This window comes from Acanthaster planci, linkage group LG09 (genome assembly GCF_054643075.1).
Source record: "Acanthaster planci isolate LZ-2023a linkage group LG09, COTS_SCS, whole genome shotgun sequence".
Classification (NCBI taxonomy): Eukaryota; Metazoa; Echinodermata; class Asteroidea; order Valvatida; family Acanthasteridae; genus Acanthaster; species Acanthaster planci.
The window spans coordinates 16,699,281-16,717,838 of record NC_141785.1 but is presented as its reverse complement, the minus strand read 5'-3'; the positions used below and the strand labels follow the sequence as shown (position 1 = coordinate 16,717,838).

The 18,558-nt window shown below is 37.8% G+C and overlaps 1 protein-coding gene across 1 annotated transcript; it reads right to left on the bottom strand.

The window, feature by feature from the left end:
* Positions 1–988: 988 nt before the first annotated feature.
* Positions 989–18,481, bottom strand: LOC147798226 (uncharacterized). Its single transcript, XM_087141620.1, has 9 exons — positions 17,612–18,481; positions 15,330–15,403; positions 14,051–14,248; positions 13,577–13,647; positions 12,631–12,814; positions 7,107–7,385; positions 6,122–6,205; positions 5,106–5,292; positions 989–4,137 (listed from the first exon to the last, which is right to left on the bottom strand). The coding sequence occupies exons 1-9, from the start codon at positions 18,250–18,252 to the stop codon at positions 3,663–3,665; spliced, it is 2,193 nt and encodes a 730-aa protein (XP_086997746.1). The 5' UTR covers positions 18,253–18,481; the 3' UTR covers positions 989–3,662.
* Positions 18,482–18,558: the final 77 nt, after the last annotated feature.

The window sequence follows — 18,558 nt, the reverse complement described above, 5'->3', positions numbered from 1 at the left end:
ATTTCACAAGTTTTGCTGTTTTTCTTTTTATTTAATTCCCAAAAAAATCCAACTCCGAAAAGGGAAACATCCTGCCGAAAATTGACCCATGCATCATTTCCAAAAATATAAAATTCACGAATAACAGTGAAATGCGGCAGTCTCGTACGCAGATGAACATTTACAGTTTGAGATTTGATAGTAGTCGGGCGGTAAAAGCCGAACTATTTTACACAGTTTATAATTTATAAGTAATACACTTAAAGTGCACTTAATTTACGAAAGATTTTTTTTAATGTTACCTATGCTGAAAACTGCGTGATGCGGAATCTCGAACCCATGGCCTGCAAGTAGGTAAATCTGACCAATGTTATACAATCTCAATTCACTAATATTAGCGTGAGAAGTGAAAACAATAACGTACACGAACATTGTGAGACCGAGGTACGATATCGCCGGAAGTGAAAGGTGGTTATGAACTAAACTTCGTTTTTAAGAATCCCATGTGATTTATCTTGTACATTGCTCGAGGGAGAAAAAGGTTAAAATTGCAACACGCGGTTTTCACGGGATGGTTTCAGTAAGGATTTATTTTTCCCAAATTACCAAACGTGATAGGACGGCACAATGTAAAATCGCCACATGCAGACAGCGCAGGGTTCCAGAAGCTGGCAGCATGACCTTTTACTTTCAGTCTCTATAACGGGAAGGAAGCAGATGACGAGACAATGGCGGGGCAAGACGATATGCAAGTTTATATTTAAAGTTTATATGTAAAGTAAATTAATGGGTTCAATTTGAGTAAAAGCCAAGCGACAAGATATTTAACAATGCAAAATAAAATGAATTTAGATTACATTAGAATAAACACACACACACAAAACAAAAACCAAACAAACAATGACCACATATCCTAGCCATTCGTCAAATGATATAACAGTTCTTTTAAGATGGGCACTTGCACTGACATCTCATAGAAAAGAATTTGGTATGACATGATATAATACGGTTGAAGTGAAATCCAACACACGGATTTGGGTTCAAAATTTATTCCAAAATAACTGCAGAAAAAGCGTCTGAGAAGGTTAATAACTACCCTTTACAATTTAAGGTAAAAGACGTAACAATTAAATGTGCCAGATTTGACACTGGGGGGTCAAATCAAGCAATAACAAAGACCAGAACATTTAATTCCCTGGGCGTGCAAATAGTTTTCGTGACATAAATTACTAACGAAAAATTATGGTGGTAGAAGAGGTTTTTTTGTGGTTTTGAAAGTGATGGTGCGTAGCAAGCGCTGGCTGGGTGCTTTGTCAATGGACATAACAGGCATGCCAGAAAATGACGAGTGGCCAAATGTTACGGCCTTGGCGGTTCAAACTTCAAAACTGCGTCCTTCCCTGGATTTAGCATCCAGTTGGGGTCACTGTAATCTATCACATGTGACACTGTCGAGCACAAACGCAATGTTCTTAATATGAGGTATAATGAAATGTTATCAGTCAACAGATTTTCGACTAAGTCAAATGAAATGTTGCATCCAGCTTACCACTTTTAAAGATTTTCTAAAACATGTCAAGTCCAAATGAACTAAGCAGTATACATACTTTATTTCACATTAACGAAAGCTATCACAATGAATACTAACAACCAAAAGCACCAAAAAACCCAGAAATCAAATACCATGGACAAAACTAGGGGATACATATTTCGTCTGTACACAAACGTCTACAGGAGTAAGTTTTATACACTGCGTTCGCATACAGAAAAGGTTAATTTGTATGTCGAACTATTGAAACATAAGTCCACACATGAATCATCTTTACTTGCGCCAAAAATTAACAAACATAATAAATGATGAAAATAATCACACACTGTGCATGTTAAAACAAATACACATTGCCGCATGACTAGAAAACAACAGATATCAGTAGTAAAATTAAAATTCTACGCATACTGAGTGGTGCTTAATCAAATGTTCAACCCGATCCAGAAATGATTCATTTATACAAAAACCACTTCAGGCAAACACTACACATACAAAGTCATCTACAAAATGTAATACAAAGGAATACAGGATACACGTACAGGATCGGGCAGCATGGATATACATGTAAACGAAAGTCAACATGGCAACCGTTGGTATCAATAAACACTCCACGTCAACACCTAAACATCTAGCAAAAGCTGAGATGTAAGAAGTTCCCACACCTTTTGTATGCAGCACGCGTGCAACAATGCTGAAATCAAGGGCAAATATTTCCAGTAAAGAGCTAAATCAGCCAATGGCATGAAGTTTGAAATATCTAGGAAATACAACTGACCATACAAAAGTTTTGATTAGAAAGTGATGCAGGCAGGTATTAAAATTAAATTTTATCGGATAACAATTGTGCCACTTAATATTACCACGTAACAGCAGTGCAGTAAATCGTTCCTTTCAATAACAACACTTTGAAATGAAGGTCGAAAACGAGAGTTACGCAAACCAAATACTCGTATTTGTGGTGGAAGTTTCAAGAAAATCGGAAATTAAGCAATATATTCTTGTAAAGTAAGTTTCCCTAATTTATGTTACATTTGTTCTTTTGAGGTAAAAACAAAGTCAATCAACGACCAAGAACTCGAATCAAAGCAGCATGACCGAAATACCCTGTTGACAAAAACCAGGCTTGTACAGTGTCAGGCCAGAGCTATAAATGTCATTTATCGGAAAACAGTGACAGCACAAAGGTCTAGATCAACCATCCCAAAAAAAAAAAAATTAAATAACTTTGACTATGCTTTTGGAAAATACATCTTTAGTTATCAGCACTCAAAGGGAGCACAACTGATTAACTGTAGCACTGTGCAATTTACCCTTGGAACTAATTTTCCGAACAAACCTTCATGCAAGTTCAAGATGGAATCCCATCACCTAGCAGTATCCATGATATACATTTACCTTTGACAATTGTTAATTCCCTGCAGATAGTCAATGTTCCTTCTGGTTTTCTCCATAAAATTATGCTGGATTTCAAGCTCAATTTTGGTCAGCTTTCAGGGGCAACACCAACCCACTACCAACACTAACCAACACTAATAAAATGATTGGTAAGTCTGAACAAGTTATAAAAAAGTACAGGTTTCGTGTTTTTCAAGCAGCATGTTTGCTCAAAGACACACAATGTCACTTTCCAGTTTTGTTTGCACTTTAAAATTGCCAAATACCGTAGTTTGATTGGATTTGGCCCATTAAGAAATAAATGATAACAGCAAGAATTAAAAGTGTATACATGCTGCAAGACAACTGCAAAATACTGGGTTGGTTTGAAAATTGCATCATTTTAAAAACACTCACTTATCAGTTGGCAACCTTCTTTTACACGATTTAGTCTTGTAAATTTCAGTGAACAAAAGAGAGGCCAACATATACCAAAAAAAAAAAAACAAGGTCAAAAATGCTGAACCAGTGTTGTGAACAAGTATGCAAAGCCACCACAGTATTACATTGTCAATATATACTTTCACCTGTTCCATGTACATAACAGTAGAAAGCTCTATTAATTTTATTATTTTTTTTTATTTATTAATTGGAATATAACAATTTCTGCATGTGAGCTCACTTTGTGGATAGAGGTTACATACAGTTACTTTTTACCACAATCCTAAATATTGAAAGTGGCATCAAGGACTGCTTCAAACTAAGTAGTGCTGGTGCTCTTTACAACCGGAAGCAATGGGTCGTAACCGCTATTGTAACAATACTCAGTGTACTTGTTACGCCGAACCACCATTCTGTGCAAATAAAACAAATGGTGTAATTTTGGCATGGCACACAATATTTTTTTATATCGTGACAGCCACACGAAGGTTTGCTCAGCGCAAAGAGTATTGTCCGTCTCCAACAGATGATCATCTGGGTTATACTTTGTTCTGCACAGCTTGTCGGTGTGGTTGCGTACATGTAACCTGTCTACACACTTGTGCAGATTCAACCACATGTGAGACCATGGCCACGCAAGTGGTAACGGTTTCCTAGCAACGTTCATGTTGTCCAAGTGGCACATATTATCGTACACTATGGACAAATTGGACCACGAAGTAGACGGCACCGTCCTCAAGAAAGGAAACAGCCAGGCTATGAGAATCAGGAAGACCTGTGAGGGTGACTCTGATCTGTAGATACACAATACATTTACGGGAATACAAAGTAAAAAGGGGAGAATTATATGAAAATGCTTTTTTTTTGTTAATGAAATATGAAATCACGATATCGTTACATCTTGTTTACTTTCGGTGCCGATTGAAATTGAAGAAAAAATCAAAGTAAATGGGAGCACAAATTATATGGACTCTTGGGCAGAAATTACAGATTTTGTCTGTATAAAACACAGCGCAAATGGCTTTTTATTTTTTTTGTAATTATTTCTGATTTAATACTTTACACATGTCAACATATTTTAAGATCATTACATGACAGTAATTTAAAACGACAACCTTTCCACATCTAGCAATCTCCATAATTTTGCACACCATGGTTATTTACTTCAGAGGATAAAGTAGGTTAAACTCTGTCAAAGTTAATGACTTCAGGTCAAGGAACGAACTAAACGTTCACGACTGGCCTAGCAACAGTCCGGATCTCAACGCAAGAAAGGTTGAGAAAGAAAAGGTTGCAGAAAAACAGCCATCAAATACCAAGGCCTCAGTTTAAGCCATCAAACAGTCTGTTAGAAGGAAATAAGGGTGGACTACTGTCAGTCTCTCGTAACCAACATGCCGTATAACATTCAGGAGGTAATCGCAGAAAATTGAGGGCACGTTAAACATTAGACTGTCCACACATATTGAGTTATTGACATGCGGTCAACAAGCAATTCAGGCAAGACAAAATAATGAACATTTGAAATCGATGTCAATTCCAAACATTTATTTCAAAAAAGTTAGGTTTTTCCTCCGAGCTAATGCATTTTTTAATGGGCAGTCTTCAACTGTTCATACTGTCTGGAATTCTTTTTACTTTAGCTGCACTTTTAAAAAAGGTGCACTAGATAACAGCTTAAAAAGAGGAGCATTATGAAGATTTAACAGAAAAGGATCAATGTCCAATGCCTATTTCAGATTAAATTTCAGAACATACTCACTTGTACAAAGTTTTCCAAAACTCAATATGGCCACCAGCACGAACAACAAATAAATGCCCCCTTGACCACTTCTGAAGTCGTTTCTTGCCTCCAACATCCTTCTTACAGGTCGATGGTATTTCTTCCACACATTCATTCAGCATGGTGGAAATGGAGTAGCTGTGTTCATTGAGGAAGGCTGTTGTTCCTATTGTCAATGTGGGTTGCGATAGTAAGAAGAGTAGTTCAGATCACAGGAATATAGGGTTACATGAGGAGATGTTCAGACTCCTTTTGTATAGTGTGGTATTTTGAATGAATGACAATAATGTCTCCAACCTTGGTCTGTTTCATACTATCTATATGCAAAACAAGACATGGGATGTAGGGTAACCCCTACAAGTAACTAAAAATATTTTTCTCACATAAAGCCAATTGACGGGCAAAAGCAGCTCCAAAAATTGTCAAAGTCTATGGTAGCACATGCATATTCGAATGTGTATGCATGTTTCGATTGCCAATTGCATGTGCGTCACAAGAGTATGGAACTTAGACTCTGTTGATATCTATTTAAGTTGTACCCCAAGTCACAATTCATATCAATGATAACAAGACAGACATTATACACTATTGAGAATGAACACATGAACCTTGCCCTTTTTTCACATAACACAAAATAATGAGATTCACATTGGATACTTTATGGAAAGCTTGGGTTTCGAAAGGTCAACCGTAATTTGTGGTTGTTTCACAGATAAACGAGAATTTTATAATGTCTAGAATGTAATGTATGCTTGCATTTCCATACGTGTACATTTATCTAACAATATTCCAGGCACAGAATTTCTTTACATCTTTTCAACACAGTGGTTTGTTAAGGTAAAAACAACGCAATGTAGAATTTTTGGCAAGAATTATTCATCCATTTACAATATGATTGTACAGATTACGCATTGAAATTTCAAAGGAGACAATTCAGGTGTAGGCAGCAAGGGTAACTACTGAAAAATAAATGCCCCTGGTGCAGCATTTCTCACCTTGGGCATCCACTACAGATTCACCACTACACGACACTGGCTGCAACTTGGACAGGACTCCGCCAACTTTAGTGATTGTTTCTTCTGTTGAAAACAAGAACAAAAAATCAGCATAAATTTGCATATCATTCGGTAAATGTATCTTACACATTCAGATCAGTTTGTAATAATAACAAATATAATGGTTTAAAAATAAGGGAAAAAAAACTAAGAGGGTGGATGGCCTTAAGATGTGCACAGGACAATGGGCACAAGTCACGTCAAACCAGGCTTACCCCATTCAAAGATTTATTCGCATTAGCACAGGCCCTTTGAATCAAAACAGCTCAAAATATGATGGAGTTCACTAAGAAATTTCAAGAATGTTATTGAACTACTCAAGCACTGAAACCCCTCGGCATAACTTGCAAACAGCAGCTTTTTGAAAATAGACTAACTTTTTTATGGGGGGGGGGCCTAATACCTTGCGAGTCTTGAGCAGTTTTTAACATGATTGCCATTTTGCTGCTGGCTTTTGAAATGTACATTATAGTGCCTCCATTGCTTCTTTATCAAATGGTACCAGGTCTGGCCAGTTCATGAAATTTTGTATTAACAACAGGAACAAGCGTAATTGTATAAACAGGTTACATTCAATTTTTCAATGACAATGTATGCAATACTGCAATTCAAGATTACACTTACAGAGATGACTACCCCACAAGGGAAAAAAGAAATTTTTTTTACCATGTTTGGATGTTCATTTTGGTCTAAAAACATCAGACACAAAAATTATTGAAAAAGGTTATAAACAAAAAGGGCTTTAATTTGGAACAGGTGCCTGTGGCCGTGATTAACAATCTCCACATGGAATGACGAATGCACCGAACAATTTGCGTGGACCCAATGGTCTTTGTCATTCTACTGTAAATACAACATAATGATCAGAACAAGTCAGGGCCAAAACAAAATGGTTCCACCAAACAAACTGGCCAAATGGACTTACGATTGCAATTAGCATCACATGCAAGGACTAAGTTCGCAGCAGTATTGTCAAGAGGTGTTGATGGGTCTTCACTCGCAGTCAATGTTGATGCCCCGTCACATGCAGTCAGCATAGTTAAGCCTTCACTTGCAGTTGACGTTGATGGGCCTTCGTTCGCAGTTGATATGGATCTCCCTTCACTTGCAGTTACTGCCGATCTGCCTTCCCTCGTAGTTGATGTTGATGGGCCTTCGCTATCACGCAATGGCGTAGGGCCTCCAATGTCAGCAGCGGAAAGGCCTTCAACACAAAGATTACATCAATAACAAGTCCGTTTGAAATTCTTCTTTGAATAAATGCAAGTTACGATGGAAACGTAAAGAAAGCATGAAAAAGGTATGATAGAAAAATTTAAAGGAAGTACATTTTGAACATACAAACTACAACTTGCTCAAACAATGCAGAAGAGAAAATAATAAGATGCAAAAAGAAAAACACACAAAAACACAAGGAATAAAAGGTCCCAATCGGCCAGCTATATAATCATGCAAACATGAAGAAAAAAAGAAGAGTTTTGCGGCCCATGTGAAAGAACAGCCACAGTACAAAAAGAATTAATCTTTTCAGATTAAATGTACAGTGTTCTCCACAGCCTAAGATTAAAACTGGGCGACATATGATGTGAGCCCGGACCTTGAAACCATAACGGCATCTGGTGCCCGCCACAGGAAATTTTTTATTCTAATTGCTTTGTGGTGCAATCTGAGGTATTTCCTGGGCACCTTTTTTGGACTCCTTGAATCAGATTGGCTTATGTTGAAATGAAGGCAAGATTGTTATCAGTAGGTCATCAAAAGTTGATTTTATTTTGCGGGGTATTTCTTTATTTACTCATCAGAACTTGCCATTGAGCGGATGGTTCGGAATTACATGTACGTACGTTTGCGCAACATGAATGGATCGTGCATGGTCGCTTTCTAAAATCTGGGTATCAAAAATAACTCCATGGTCTGATTCCAGCCACAGAATCATTTCACTTCGGTGAAATGCAGTCAGTCATCAAGTTCAGTTTTGACTGTTTTTCAGCTGTACTGTGAGCAATCAGCATCTATCCCCCTGCCCTGCACAGTTGACAAACCCATTATGTCACATACATGTGCAATGTACAATTCACAACTAGGAAAAATATGCAATGATTTTAAGCCAATTTACATTAAAAAGTCTCCAAAAATTATTTTGATTACTTCTTTTCTGCATTGTATATGTTTGCAGAAAAAAAAGTGTACAAGAAGTTACACTTCACCAAAAATTGTTTGAGAATTTAGAACACATAAGAAGATGTTATCGAAGCAGAAAAAAGGAAGTTTTATTCAAAGCAATTCCAATCTATGAAAAAAAAATGGAAATGTGGAGATCAACTTCAGACTCATATCTGGGAAAACAATTTGGTAATAATCTGAAATGGGAAAGTCACATTTTGGATGTTACCACTAACTGTAGGAATCATTGGGCATTATCGGGAGAAACTTCAAAACCTGTCAAGTTGGTGTATAAACACAGTTATACAAATCATTGATCCTGCCTAAACTTATGTATGGTTCTGCAGCCTGGTATCCAACAAAAAAGAATGAGAAACCCCGTCTTGACATGATCCAGAGATCGGCTACTCATCTGTGTTTGGATGACTACTCTAGGGAAGGGAGTGTTACTGAAATGCAGCACCGACTGGACTGGCCAAACCTTGAAGTTAACTGGAGGGTCGTTAGATTATCTCTGATGTATCAAATTAGCCCCAACTTAGTTGATATAAAGTGGGAATATCTCCTGTGTAAACCCTCTAGAAGCACCAGAGGACACCATTGCTTATCATTTATACAAATAACAGCAAAATCAACTACTTATGTGAACAGCCTTTTTCCATGAACAATCCCTCACTGGAATACCTTGCCACACAATATTCTGGACATAGATATGTATGACTCCTTCAAATCTGCACTAACAGATCATTTTCAGTAATTTCATAGCCCAGCCAGCACCAGGTCTTTAGGTCATCTCTGATGAGAAGCGGATACCTGTTTCAACAGATTCACAAATCCTGATCCACAACTTTGATCACTAGTGGTGCCAAGTGCTTTTCTGTTGTGTTGAATAATGATGGCAAACTCATCCTGTTCGTTTCATAAAGTGCGATAAACTTTCTTTGGGTTTGCATAAGTAGTGCAGATGGTGGAGAAATCCAATAGAAGAAATAGCAGGCCGGTGAGAATTTAAGCGGGGCGGCACAAGTTTGGTGGGGCAGTCTAAAGTTTTGCCAGGGTGGCCCGCCCTGCTAGAACAATGACTGTAAATTTTCATTTTATTTATCAAGCAAAATGTTCTACATAACAATAGATGCAGGCATAGACAGGAGCACACAAAAATAATAGTATTCACAGTGATTAAGCTTTAACCCTTGGAGGGATTTACGTTTTACTCCTATCAAAATGACAAGTACATGTAAACTCGACAAACAGGCAAACAGAAAATCAACCAAGTATGGATGAATGCAAGAGGACAAAAGGAAAGGTCAAGAAAGCTGCAGGCTGGATAAAGGGGAAAGGATCAAGGGGACTGGTTGAATAACAAAGGAATGTAAGCAGGGAAGAGATCAAAGAAAAAATACAATAGATGGAACTGGACTGCAGACAAAAAAGAAGGGAAATAAAAGAGTGTTAATTAGTAGGTTCACTCTTGGATGCTCAGGCCATGGGGTTGTACAGTATGGTGCAGAGGTATTTCATTCAGAGCTTCTCCCAGGTGACAAACAGGCAAACAGAAAATCAACCAAGTATGAAGGAATGCAAGAGGACAAAAGGAAAGGTCAAGAAAGCTGCAGGCTGGATAAAGGGGCAAAGGATATGTGACCTGTCACCACAAAATGAGCTAACTTCACACATATGAGATATTGGTAATTTTTGAATTTAGCAGAAATTGAGCTTTCCAATGGCATGTACATGGAACACTTAGGGTAGAAGTACAAGGTGACAATGTGACATTATTCTGGCAGGTTTGCATCTTTGTTCCCGACATTGTTTCAACATTTCAGACCAGGAACAGATAGTGCTATCGTCAAAATTGCTAAGGAAATGACAATTTGCAATATGTTATTCTGCAAAATATTTGAAAATAAATAGGAAGTGGTTTACTCTTTCCAAAAATTAACAAACCAAAACATTGACCTCTAACTTCAATATGACTCTGAACCCTCAAAACAGGAAAGAGTGGGATGCTACTTTACTCTCATTTTGTCGTGACAGGTCACATATTTGACATCAGAAGAGCTACAAGTGATGGTACCTCTGGTTCAGTGGGTGGTAACGCAGGAGTGTCAACAGAAATGTATCTGATTCCAGGACATGGTTCTGGCAAACAGCACATCTGTTAAAATCCAAGCTCAAGGTGCCATGCTGGGATGGGGAAGGGTGGGGGGGGGAACTCTGGCCGGGTGAAAAGGTCAGATGGCTTGCAGGGTCGCCTTTAGAAGTTTTGTATTACAAAAACCCCTGGACACAATTAAGCATGACACTCTCCTCATTAATCCTCAGCCAAACCCATTAATCCTCAGCCTAACTATGGAATGCCCTACCATGGCATATACAGAGTGAGCAAAGCCACGCCATTGTAACATGTACAGTTAAAACTTAACTTTGTAATATTGCATTTGTCCAGTGACATATTAAACTGCAAGATTCAGGATTTTATTAATTTTAACTAGTAGGGTTATTAAAATTTTTTAGTTTTTATCTTAACGTAGGTTCAGCTGTGATTCGTTATTTTAGTGTCACTGTGTCTGGTATAATTACTTTTCTTTTATCGTGGGTAAGGAGCAGGCCAAACAAAACAATGTTCGAGGAAGTTTCTGTTTCTTTGGATAATTGATTTGGTTTAAGCAGTTCACATGTTTATACAATAGAAGGTCAAATCGAAATGTTCCTAGGATGGCTCTTAGATTTCATTTGAAAGCAGTCTTTTAGGAAAGTGCATCTAACGTAAGGTTACCATACTTTGGAGAACATTGGTTTTTGTAAGCTAATGCACTGTAGTGAGGTTTTGAGGAATTTAGGATATGGGAGTTCCTCCTTTTTTGTATAGCCTTAGATTGAAAGTGCCTGAAGTCATACGAACCGATTTAACCTTTCCATGTTATCCTTGTATATTTTAGTCATGAGTTTTGGGTATATGTGTACACTTTTGTATTCTTCTATTGCCATGTGGTTGAACATGTATCTTGGATAAGACAGTTTTCTTTGTTCACCCTTCCTATGCCTCAACACATGGTTGGAGCAATTTCAGTTTATGACTAGGGATTAGGATTAGTGTTGCCTGCCTTCCAAGAAGTGGCCAAGTCCTTTGTTAATTGCATCATGATTATTCATGAGTTAAACCTGACTTCTTGTATATACATGTAAGCCCCATGCTTAAGTTGGGATAAGGATGAAGCCTTCACATGTACATGTACTAGCCTTGTATAATGCACTGAATAGTTCTTTGTTGTAGCATTCATTTATAAGTTTTCCATATTTATTCTGGTTGTTGAAGTTTGATCGTAATTGATTTGTGCCTTTTCTTGATACTGTGTTTGGTTTTGGTTTGTTTTTTGGGGGGGTCGTTATTTTCTCAATACCCGTTTCTGTTTTTTTAGTACTGCTGATATTTATTGAGAGTATTTTACTAAAAGGTTAAGGTTTACTGGGTCTAAAAGTTGACTTTCTAGGTCTCAAGTTTACGGTCTGAGGTATTTTCACTAATTTGGGGTTTTTTGCTTTTCTTTGACTTTTCATTTTTGTTACTTTTTTATCGGCTAAGAAGTTACTTAATACATTGTAGATTAGTTTTTTTCTAGATTGGCTCTTGTTTGTTGAATCAAATATTTTTTTCTTTTGACTATTTTTGAGATCAAACACTTTTTCCGTCCTGTCGTATTTTTCTTAAAAATACCTCACGATTTCTCCTTAGTTGATCCCTAGTTAGGTATTATTTTGTGCAAGCGATTTCCCCCCAGAGTTGTCTTCTTCCAGTGTTCCTTTTTTTCAAGTTACATTTTTAAAAAAACATTTTCGGTACAGGTACGTGATCATCTACTTGTCAATGTACATGTACGTGTACTAGCAAGTCACTATCAAACCTTTTAAAATCCAAAATGGCTCTATTTCGGATTTGAGGTGATACAGCATGGAAAGCTCTTTGCAGGACATGTCTAGGATGAGTTCCTCTTAGTAACAAACCTGACTAAATCAAGCATACTTTGACCAGACCAACTGGAAAGAACCTACAGTACATGTAGCAAAAAATGCTGTTACGTGTTATGGGTGCTGGGTTGTTAGGGCTGATATACATAGCAGCAACTGAGACACTCAATAGAAAAAACAAATGGTTTTTCTGGAGTATTTAACAATATTCAAAAATTGTATATGCACTGCAAAGAAACTAATGTACAGTTCTAAACCTGGTATTTACAGTTACATACCATGCATAGGCTTAACCTCTTCAAAATAGTAACTTTTACCTGTGGAATCGGTATGAGCATCATCTCCTTTGACTCCACAGTACTTCAGAAAGTCAGCCAGACCAGTTGGAATGCTCGACTGTTTCGCAACTTCGCAGTGCTCTGTGCAAAATGCCTGGCCATATAATGGGGATTTGGTACAGACATCTGGTAGGCTGGGGACTGGGATGCCAGACACTTTATTCTAGAGAGTGGAATAGACAAAATAAGAAAAATTAATCAGGAAATGTTTAATAAATTAATTTAAAAAATGCAGTTAAATGAAATCAAACAAGTTACTAAGCAAAATAAATATGGCTGGGTAACTCAGTTGGTAGAGCACTGGTATGGTATTCCACAGGGCACAGGTTCAAGTCCCCCCCCCAGTCAATTTCTTTGTTCATCTTTGTAATCATTCATAAGCACCTAGTCAGCTTCCCTGTATGATTTGTTTCAAATAAATATAAAAAAAGACCTCATAAACAGTACACTGAGAGAATGCAGAGAGCTTGCCTGAAACACAGAGAATGGACAAATTCTGAAAAGAAACAACTACATGAATGCAAACCTGAATGATCATAATATTCAGAAATTTTCATCCAACTTAAACAATAAATGGCCATAAAAAGTCTAATAAAGCACTGAGCACACTCTCACTAAAAAGGAACGATTTACTGTCAAAAAAAGGAAACAATAAAGTGGATGAATATGGTCATGGTCAAGTTTTTTCATGGCATTCATTGAACACTACATTCAAAGATCTATTTACAGAACTATGACCATATAGGAAAAAGCAATTTTATAATGTAGATAAATAATGCATCTTCTTCATTCTTAATGTGAAGTCCTTTTGCGAGAGGTATTAAATACAATTATGTCTCACTGGTAAGCATTCTTTAAAATGTAATATATAGGTTCTAGTAACACTGAACATAAAAAGTGAAACTGTTTCAATTTACACTCATACCTCACATCGATGCATACAATGCGGAAAACTCAGTTTCCAGATGCCATCTGCCACAAAGACACGGCCGCAACCTATTTCAAATGATTGCAATGATTTCAAAGTATTCATTCTACAAGAAAAAACGACAATAGCAAGCGTACAATTGGGTTGAATGATAATGATCACCTCTATTCACCCAAAGGATATTTACACATACGAACATCACATTTGCTTTGCTACAAAAAGGAAAAGAGGCATATAGAACCCCTTAAAAACATGCCTTAACAATTACAATGCGGTTTCAGTTCTCAAATGAAATTCCAAAACAAGAGTTGTTCCTCAGGGGTTTTAAAAAGTCGAAGGTGGTATCTTACATAAAGGGAAACCAAAAAACATTAGCAAAAAATGTTATAAAGGTAACATAACATAAGCTAAATGCATGCAATTAAATGCAAACACTTCTGCTGCAAAAAATTTAAAAGACAAGTAACTAACCTTTCGCTTCACATTTGGGATGGCAGTTGGTATGATCATAAATCGTCTGCCGACGAATACTTTCAATCCGCTCCAAGAGTTTTTCTCGGTCTCCATCTGTCTTGAGCAAACCAAACATATCAAGTCGTCTGCGTTCACGTAGTTCATTGTGCAGCTCTCCATGAAAGAATGCTGAGGAAACCTGTTTACTGGAGATCCCTAAAACAAACACAAACCCAAGGGTGTGATTTCATAGTAATTAAATATGAAAATTGTGTGCGAACACACCTGTCACAGTAACATTTAGGTACTGCAGGCCTGGGTCAGGGTGGTTACATAAACATCTATTGGTTCATTGACTTCAGGGGTGTCACACAAAAGAGGAAAAAACAGTATCTACATTTACCACACAAACTTGTCTGTGGGGGATAGAATGCACTGTTACGAAATCATACAATAATTTGGTTTCTGATGCCATCCACAAACACATAATATACTTATTCTTTGCTACATATATGACACATTTGATGGAGTGATGGTTTCATTAACAGTGTACTTCCAAGATGATAGAGTAAGGTCAGCTTTAATTTGCACTTTTTATAAATGATGTCCGAAAGTTGAATGGATGTAACGCTGCATTTGGGATGATAAACGAAATGATTTTTCAGATTTTTAGAAGTTTTTGATTTGTTAAAAAGCTTGAGTTTTATTATTTACAACATAACTATTAATATTTATGATAAGGTTAGGGCAACACATGCTAAGCAGCAAAAAGCGGAAGTTGAATACTACAATGTACTATGCAACATTTCAGTACAAGTACATGTTGGCCTGAGTCAGAGATTGTTGCAAGCCAGTTAAAGATCATGTGATGTAAGCTAAACATACGCATTTCGAATGCGAAAATGCAATTAATTGATAACCGCCTTTTCCCAAGATACTCCTGAACTTAAAAACAATGCGTTCAGCTATAAATATAGCCGCCTGCCTCTATCCAAAAAAGCCCCCAATTTGGGGTTTTTGGCGAAAGCCCCAAAATGGAAACTTTCAGTCCCTCCTGATTAGGACATGTGTAACTGTACAAACCATGTGAGCTCACACAATAGGTCCTTGTCAATTAAAACTGCTGTCATTAATTTAAGGACCCTGAGCTGATGAAAATTAGAAAAAATTGATAGCAATGAATTTAAAACTACTGACAACAGATTAAGTTTATGACAGAGAAAGACGACAATAATGGCAAATAATCTGTGCACGAATCTTAAATTTCTTTCACAGGAATTGATAGGAGTACACATACCTTCACTTCTTGATAGGCCAAATGCAGTGTTGAAGGACTCAGCAAAGCCTACGAAACTGACCCAAGAATGATTCCTGAGGAAAAAAGACAATACAACCAGTAGACTCCAATATAGAAAAAAAAGAATTTAAATTGATGAACAAAATTTTAAACTGTAGAAAATCAGTGCAGGTGCTAACTCGTCCAATGAATCATATGTCAATGGAAACTTTTGTCAGCATAAAAACAAGAAAGTGGCAAGTAAATTACGAAACATTATGTGGAATCATAGCACAGGTTGGACACCTTCTACATTGCATTACGACTATAACGTCCAGGGTATAAATGCAAAAGTGTTATTACACATTTTTGTCTCAAAATGTCATTTGGGAGTGCTACCAATGACTGTTTCACGGTGGCAAAAAAGAAAGGCGCTTACTTGCTGCAAGTGAGTTTTATGGACAGTTGTGATTTGGGGGAGGGGGCGGTACCTGAGCACTGTATTTGTTTCTGGGAGGGCCATGTTTCACCCATAGAGTTATTGCAGATTCAAAATCAAAGTCTGCGCATTTCAAAGGAGCAGGCAGCGAAATGTTTCAAGTGTCATGCATGTGTCAGCAAAAACGGTCAGATTTGGACACGTAACATGTATGTCACCAAAGATATTGAAGTGCCAAAAGTTTGCCGGCCATTTAAAACAGACATTAGGTGGGGAAAAAAAGGGGTTTTGGGTGAGTTTGGGAATTTTTGAGAACCATTTTCACTGAACTGTATGGTGGTTCATTAGCACCCTGTTCCTATAGGCCCAAATGAGGAAACATAGTCCACTTTCTCAAACTAACTTACATTTTGACCTTAAGGAACCATTACTCAATCCTGATAGGCCTAGTTTAGGTAAATGTTGACAAGATCTAAGCAAGAAAACTTCGAATTTCTGACAAGAGTTTGGCAAAAGACAACCACTCATTCAAATGAAGCCATTTTGTTTTTCGTCTGGTTACCCTATTCTGGCTTTTTACATTCATCAGAAACAATCCCGACCCAGGTCAAGGAACCACACTGTATCTGCTTATTTGTCATTCACAACTCTATTTGGGGCAGTCATTTACGCTGCTGTTTAACCAAAAACCAAAAGCCCTGTCCTCTTTCTGATATGAAAGAGGACATCACCAAAAACTTTTTTTGATAAGTTATTTCAAAAAAGTAGAATTTGTTCCCTTATAATCCAGTTCATAAGTGTGACGTCACTTCAGTTTAAATCACACCCACTGCACATGAACTGATCATACAGTTACATGTATTGATCGTCATTTACTGGAACCGTGCAACCACAAGTTAACCCACAACAACATCGACCACCCATTAAGAATCTGTTAAGTGTGGCGTGTTTTCCTTTGTGACAAATTTACTTACAAAACGGATAGGAACTGAGTGCTAAAGGTAATGAACCCCACTATAGGCCTACATGTACTGTTGTGTAGCATTACTAGCTGCATGTATGACCGATCCCATCCAAGAGGAATAGGTTACTCATGCTCCACTTTTGTCATGTCAGTTGAGTCCATGATTTGGAAGAGTGGCATAAGTGAACATAGTGAACCGACTTTATCCTTCCACAGCAACATAAAATAATTACCATGGCTGTTGTTACCGCAGCCGTAACGCATCTCCCATTTTCTATCGTTACGGCACTGCAACTGCGCAAGCACGCCAACTTAGCACAGATTTTGGACTTTATTTCCCTTTAAAAAAATCCTCCAAAGCCTCCAATGAAAAAAGAAAAAAGATTCCTGCTTAGGCCTATACAATTAAAAAACAACGTAAAAAAAATAGGGATATGGTATAAAACATTAAATTTAGGCAAAAAAAACACGAATGAAATGGTCCAAGTGCGGATTCCAACTCACACACCAGTGGTTCCCAATCTTCTACCTTGACCATATATCGACAGGAATATAATACCTTGTGAGTATGCTACTTCTGAACTGAATCTGCTTGCCCTGAAGAAGGTTCTTAGTTAACTGAAAGCTCAACAATCACAGATTTTCGAGCACTGTTTGGATAATCCTGTCCATATTCTGATCTCGGAGCTACGCAGCCCTCCCATATTCCATCTTGACCACGAGAATTCGGGGATCCAGGTAATTTTAAAATATATGAACCGTCGTGATGATCAGCTACGTCATCGCACTTGCACAAGTTCAGTGTCGTATTAACAGAAAATGAGAAATGCGTTATGACTGCTGCAACAATAGCCACTTCTTATAATAATTATTCAAAGCAAACATAAGTAGCATACTCACGCAAGGCTGACCTGCAGTTCAAACAAGTCGCGTTGAAAATACACAACATTACTGGCCTCTATGAAGGGTTGAACCTTTTCATACAGATGAAACGATCTGGAGCTACTGCCATAACAGTCGTATCTATATGTCAGACTACAATTGCGGCAGCGTAAGTTCGACTTCAGCCCTTTGAAGCACCCCTGCAAAGTCACGACTTTCACCTTCACCGGCTGATTGTGTGGCTTCAATTCAAGTCCACATTCAAGGCAGGTTGAGTAGGGTGGAACCAAGAAGAAGTTGGGCCCCGTTGCTGAGCTGGCACTGGTAGTGGTATGATCACTTGCGGTAGATCTCAGTTGCCCCAATAAGAGTTTAATCAGTTTGACGTCTACTTCCAGCGTTGAAGCCAAAATGCAAGGGTCATATAGCGTGGAAATACTACTGACTTCGATGGCTCTGACTACTCGGCTCACTTCCTCAAATCCAAATTTAGACACTGCAAGTCCAAACTGCTCGTTTGGCGACAGCAGACGAACAGCATGTGAGGAAAGGTCCAGATTGGACAAAGCGTCCTTGTACTGCTGCACTGCCCTGTCCTCTTCTTCAAGTTTGCCCACAAAAGAACCCAAATCAAACTTTGCTATTTTCTTTTTGGGCATGGTATTGATTCATCATAAATACAACTGTTTCAAACGCAAAAAGACAAAGATAAGCAGAATACCCAACGAGAAATGTAAGTCGAAAAGCAATGATATGAAAAATCTAAACACGTGCGTGCGATGGCTAGAAGAAAAGGGAACGTAAAGGGAGGGAACGCGCATGCGTGGGGTTTGTAGCAGGTAGCGATGCTACAAACTACCAGCCCTGATTTCTTTCGTCCCATTTCGTGCATCAATTGGACAAGACACCCTGCGCGCTGCCATATTGAAAAATAATAGTCTCTTTCTCAAATAATAATGTAGCGT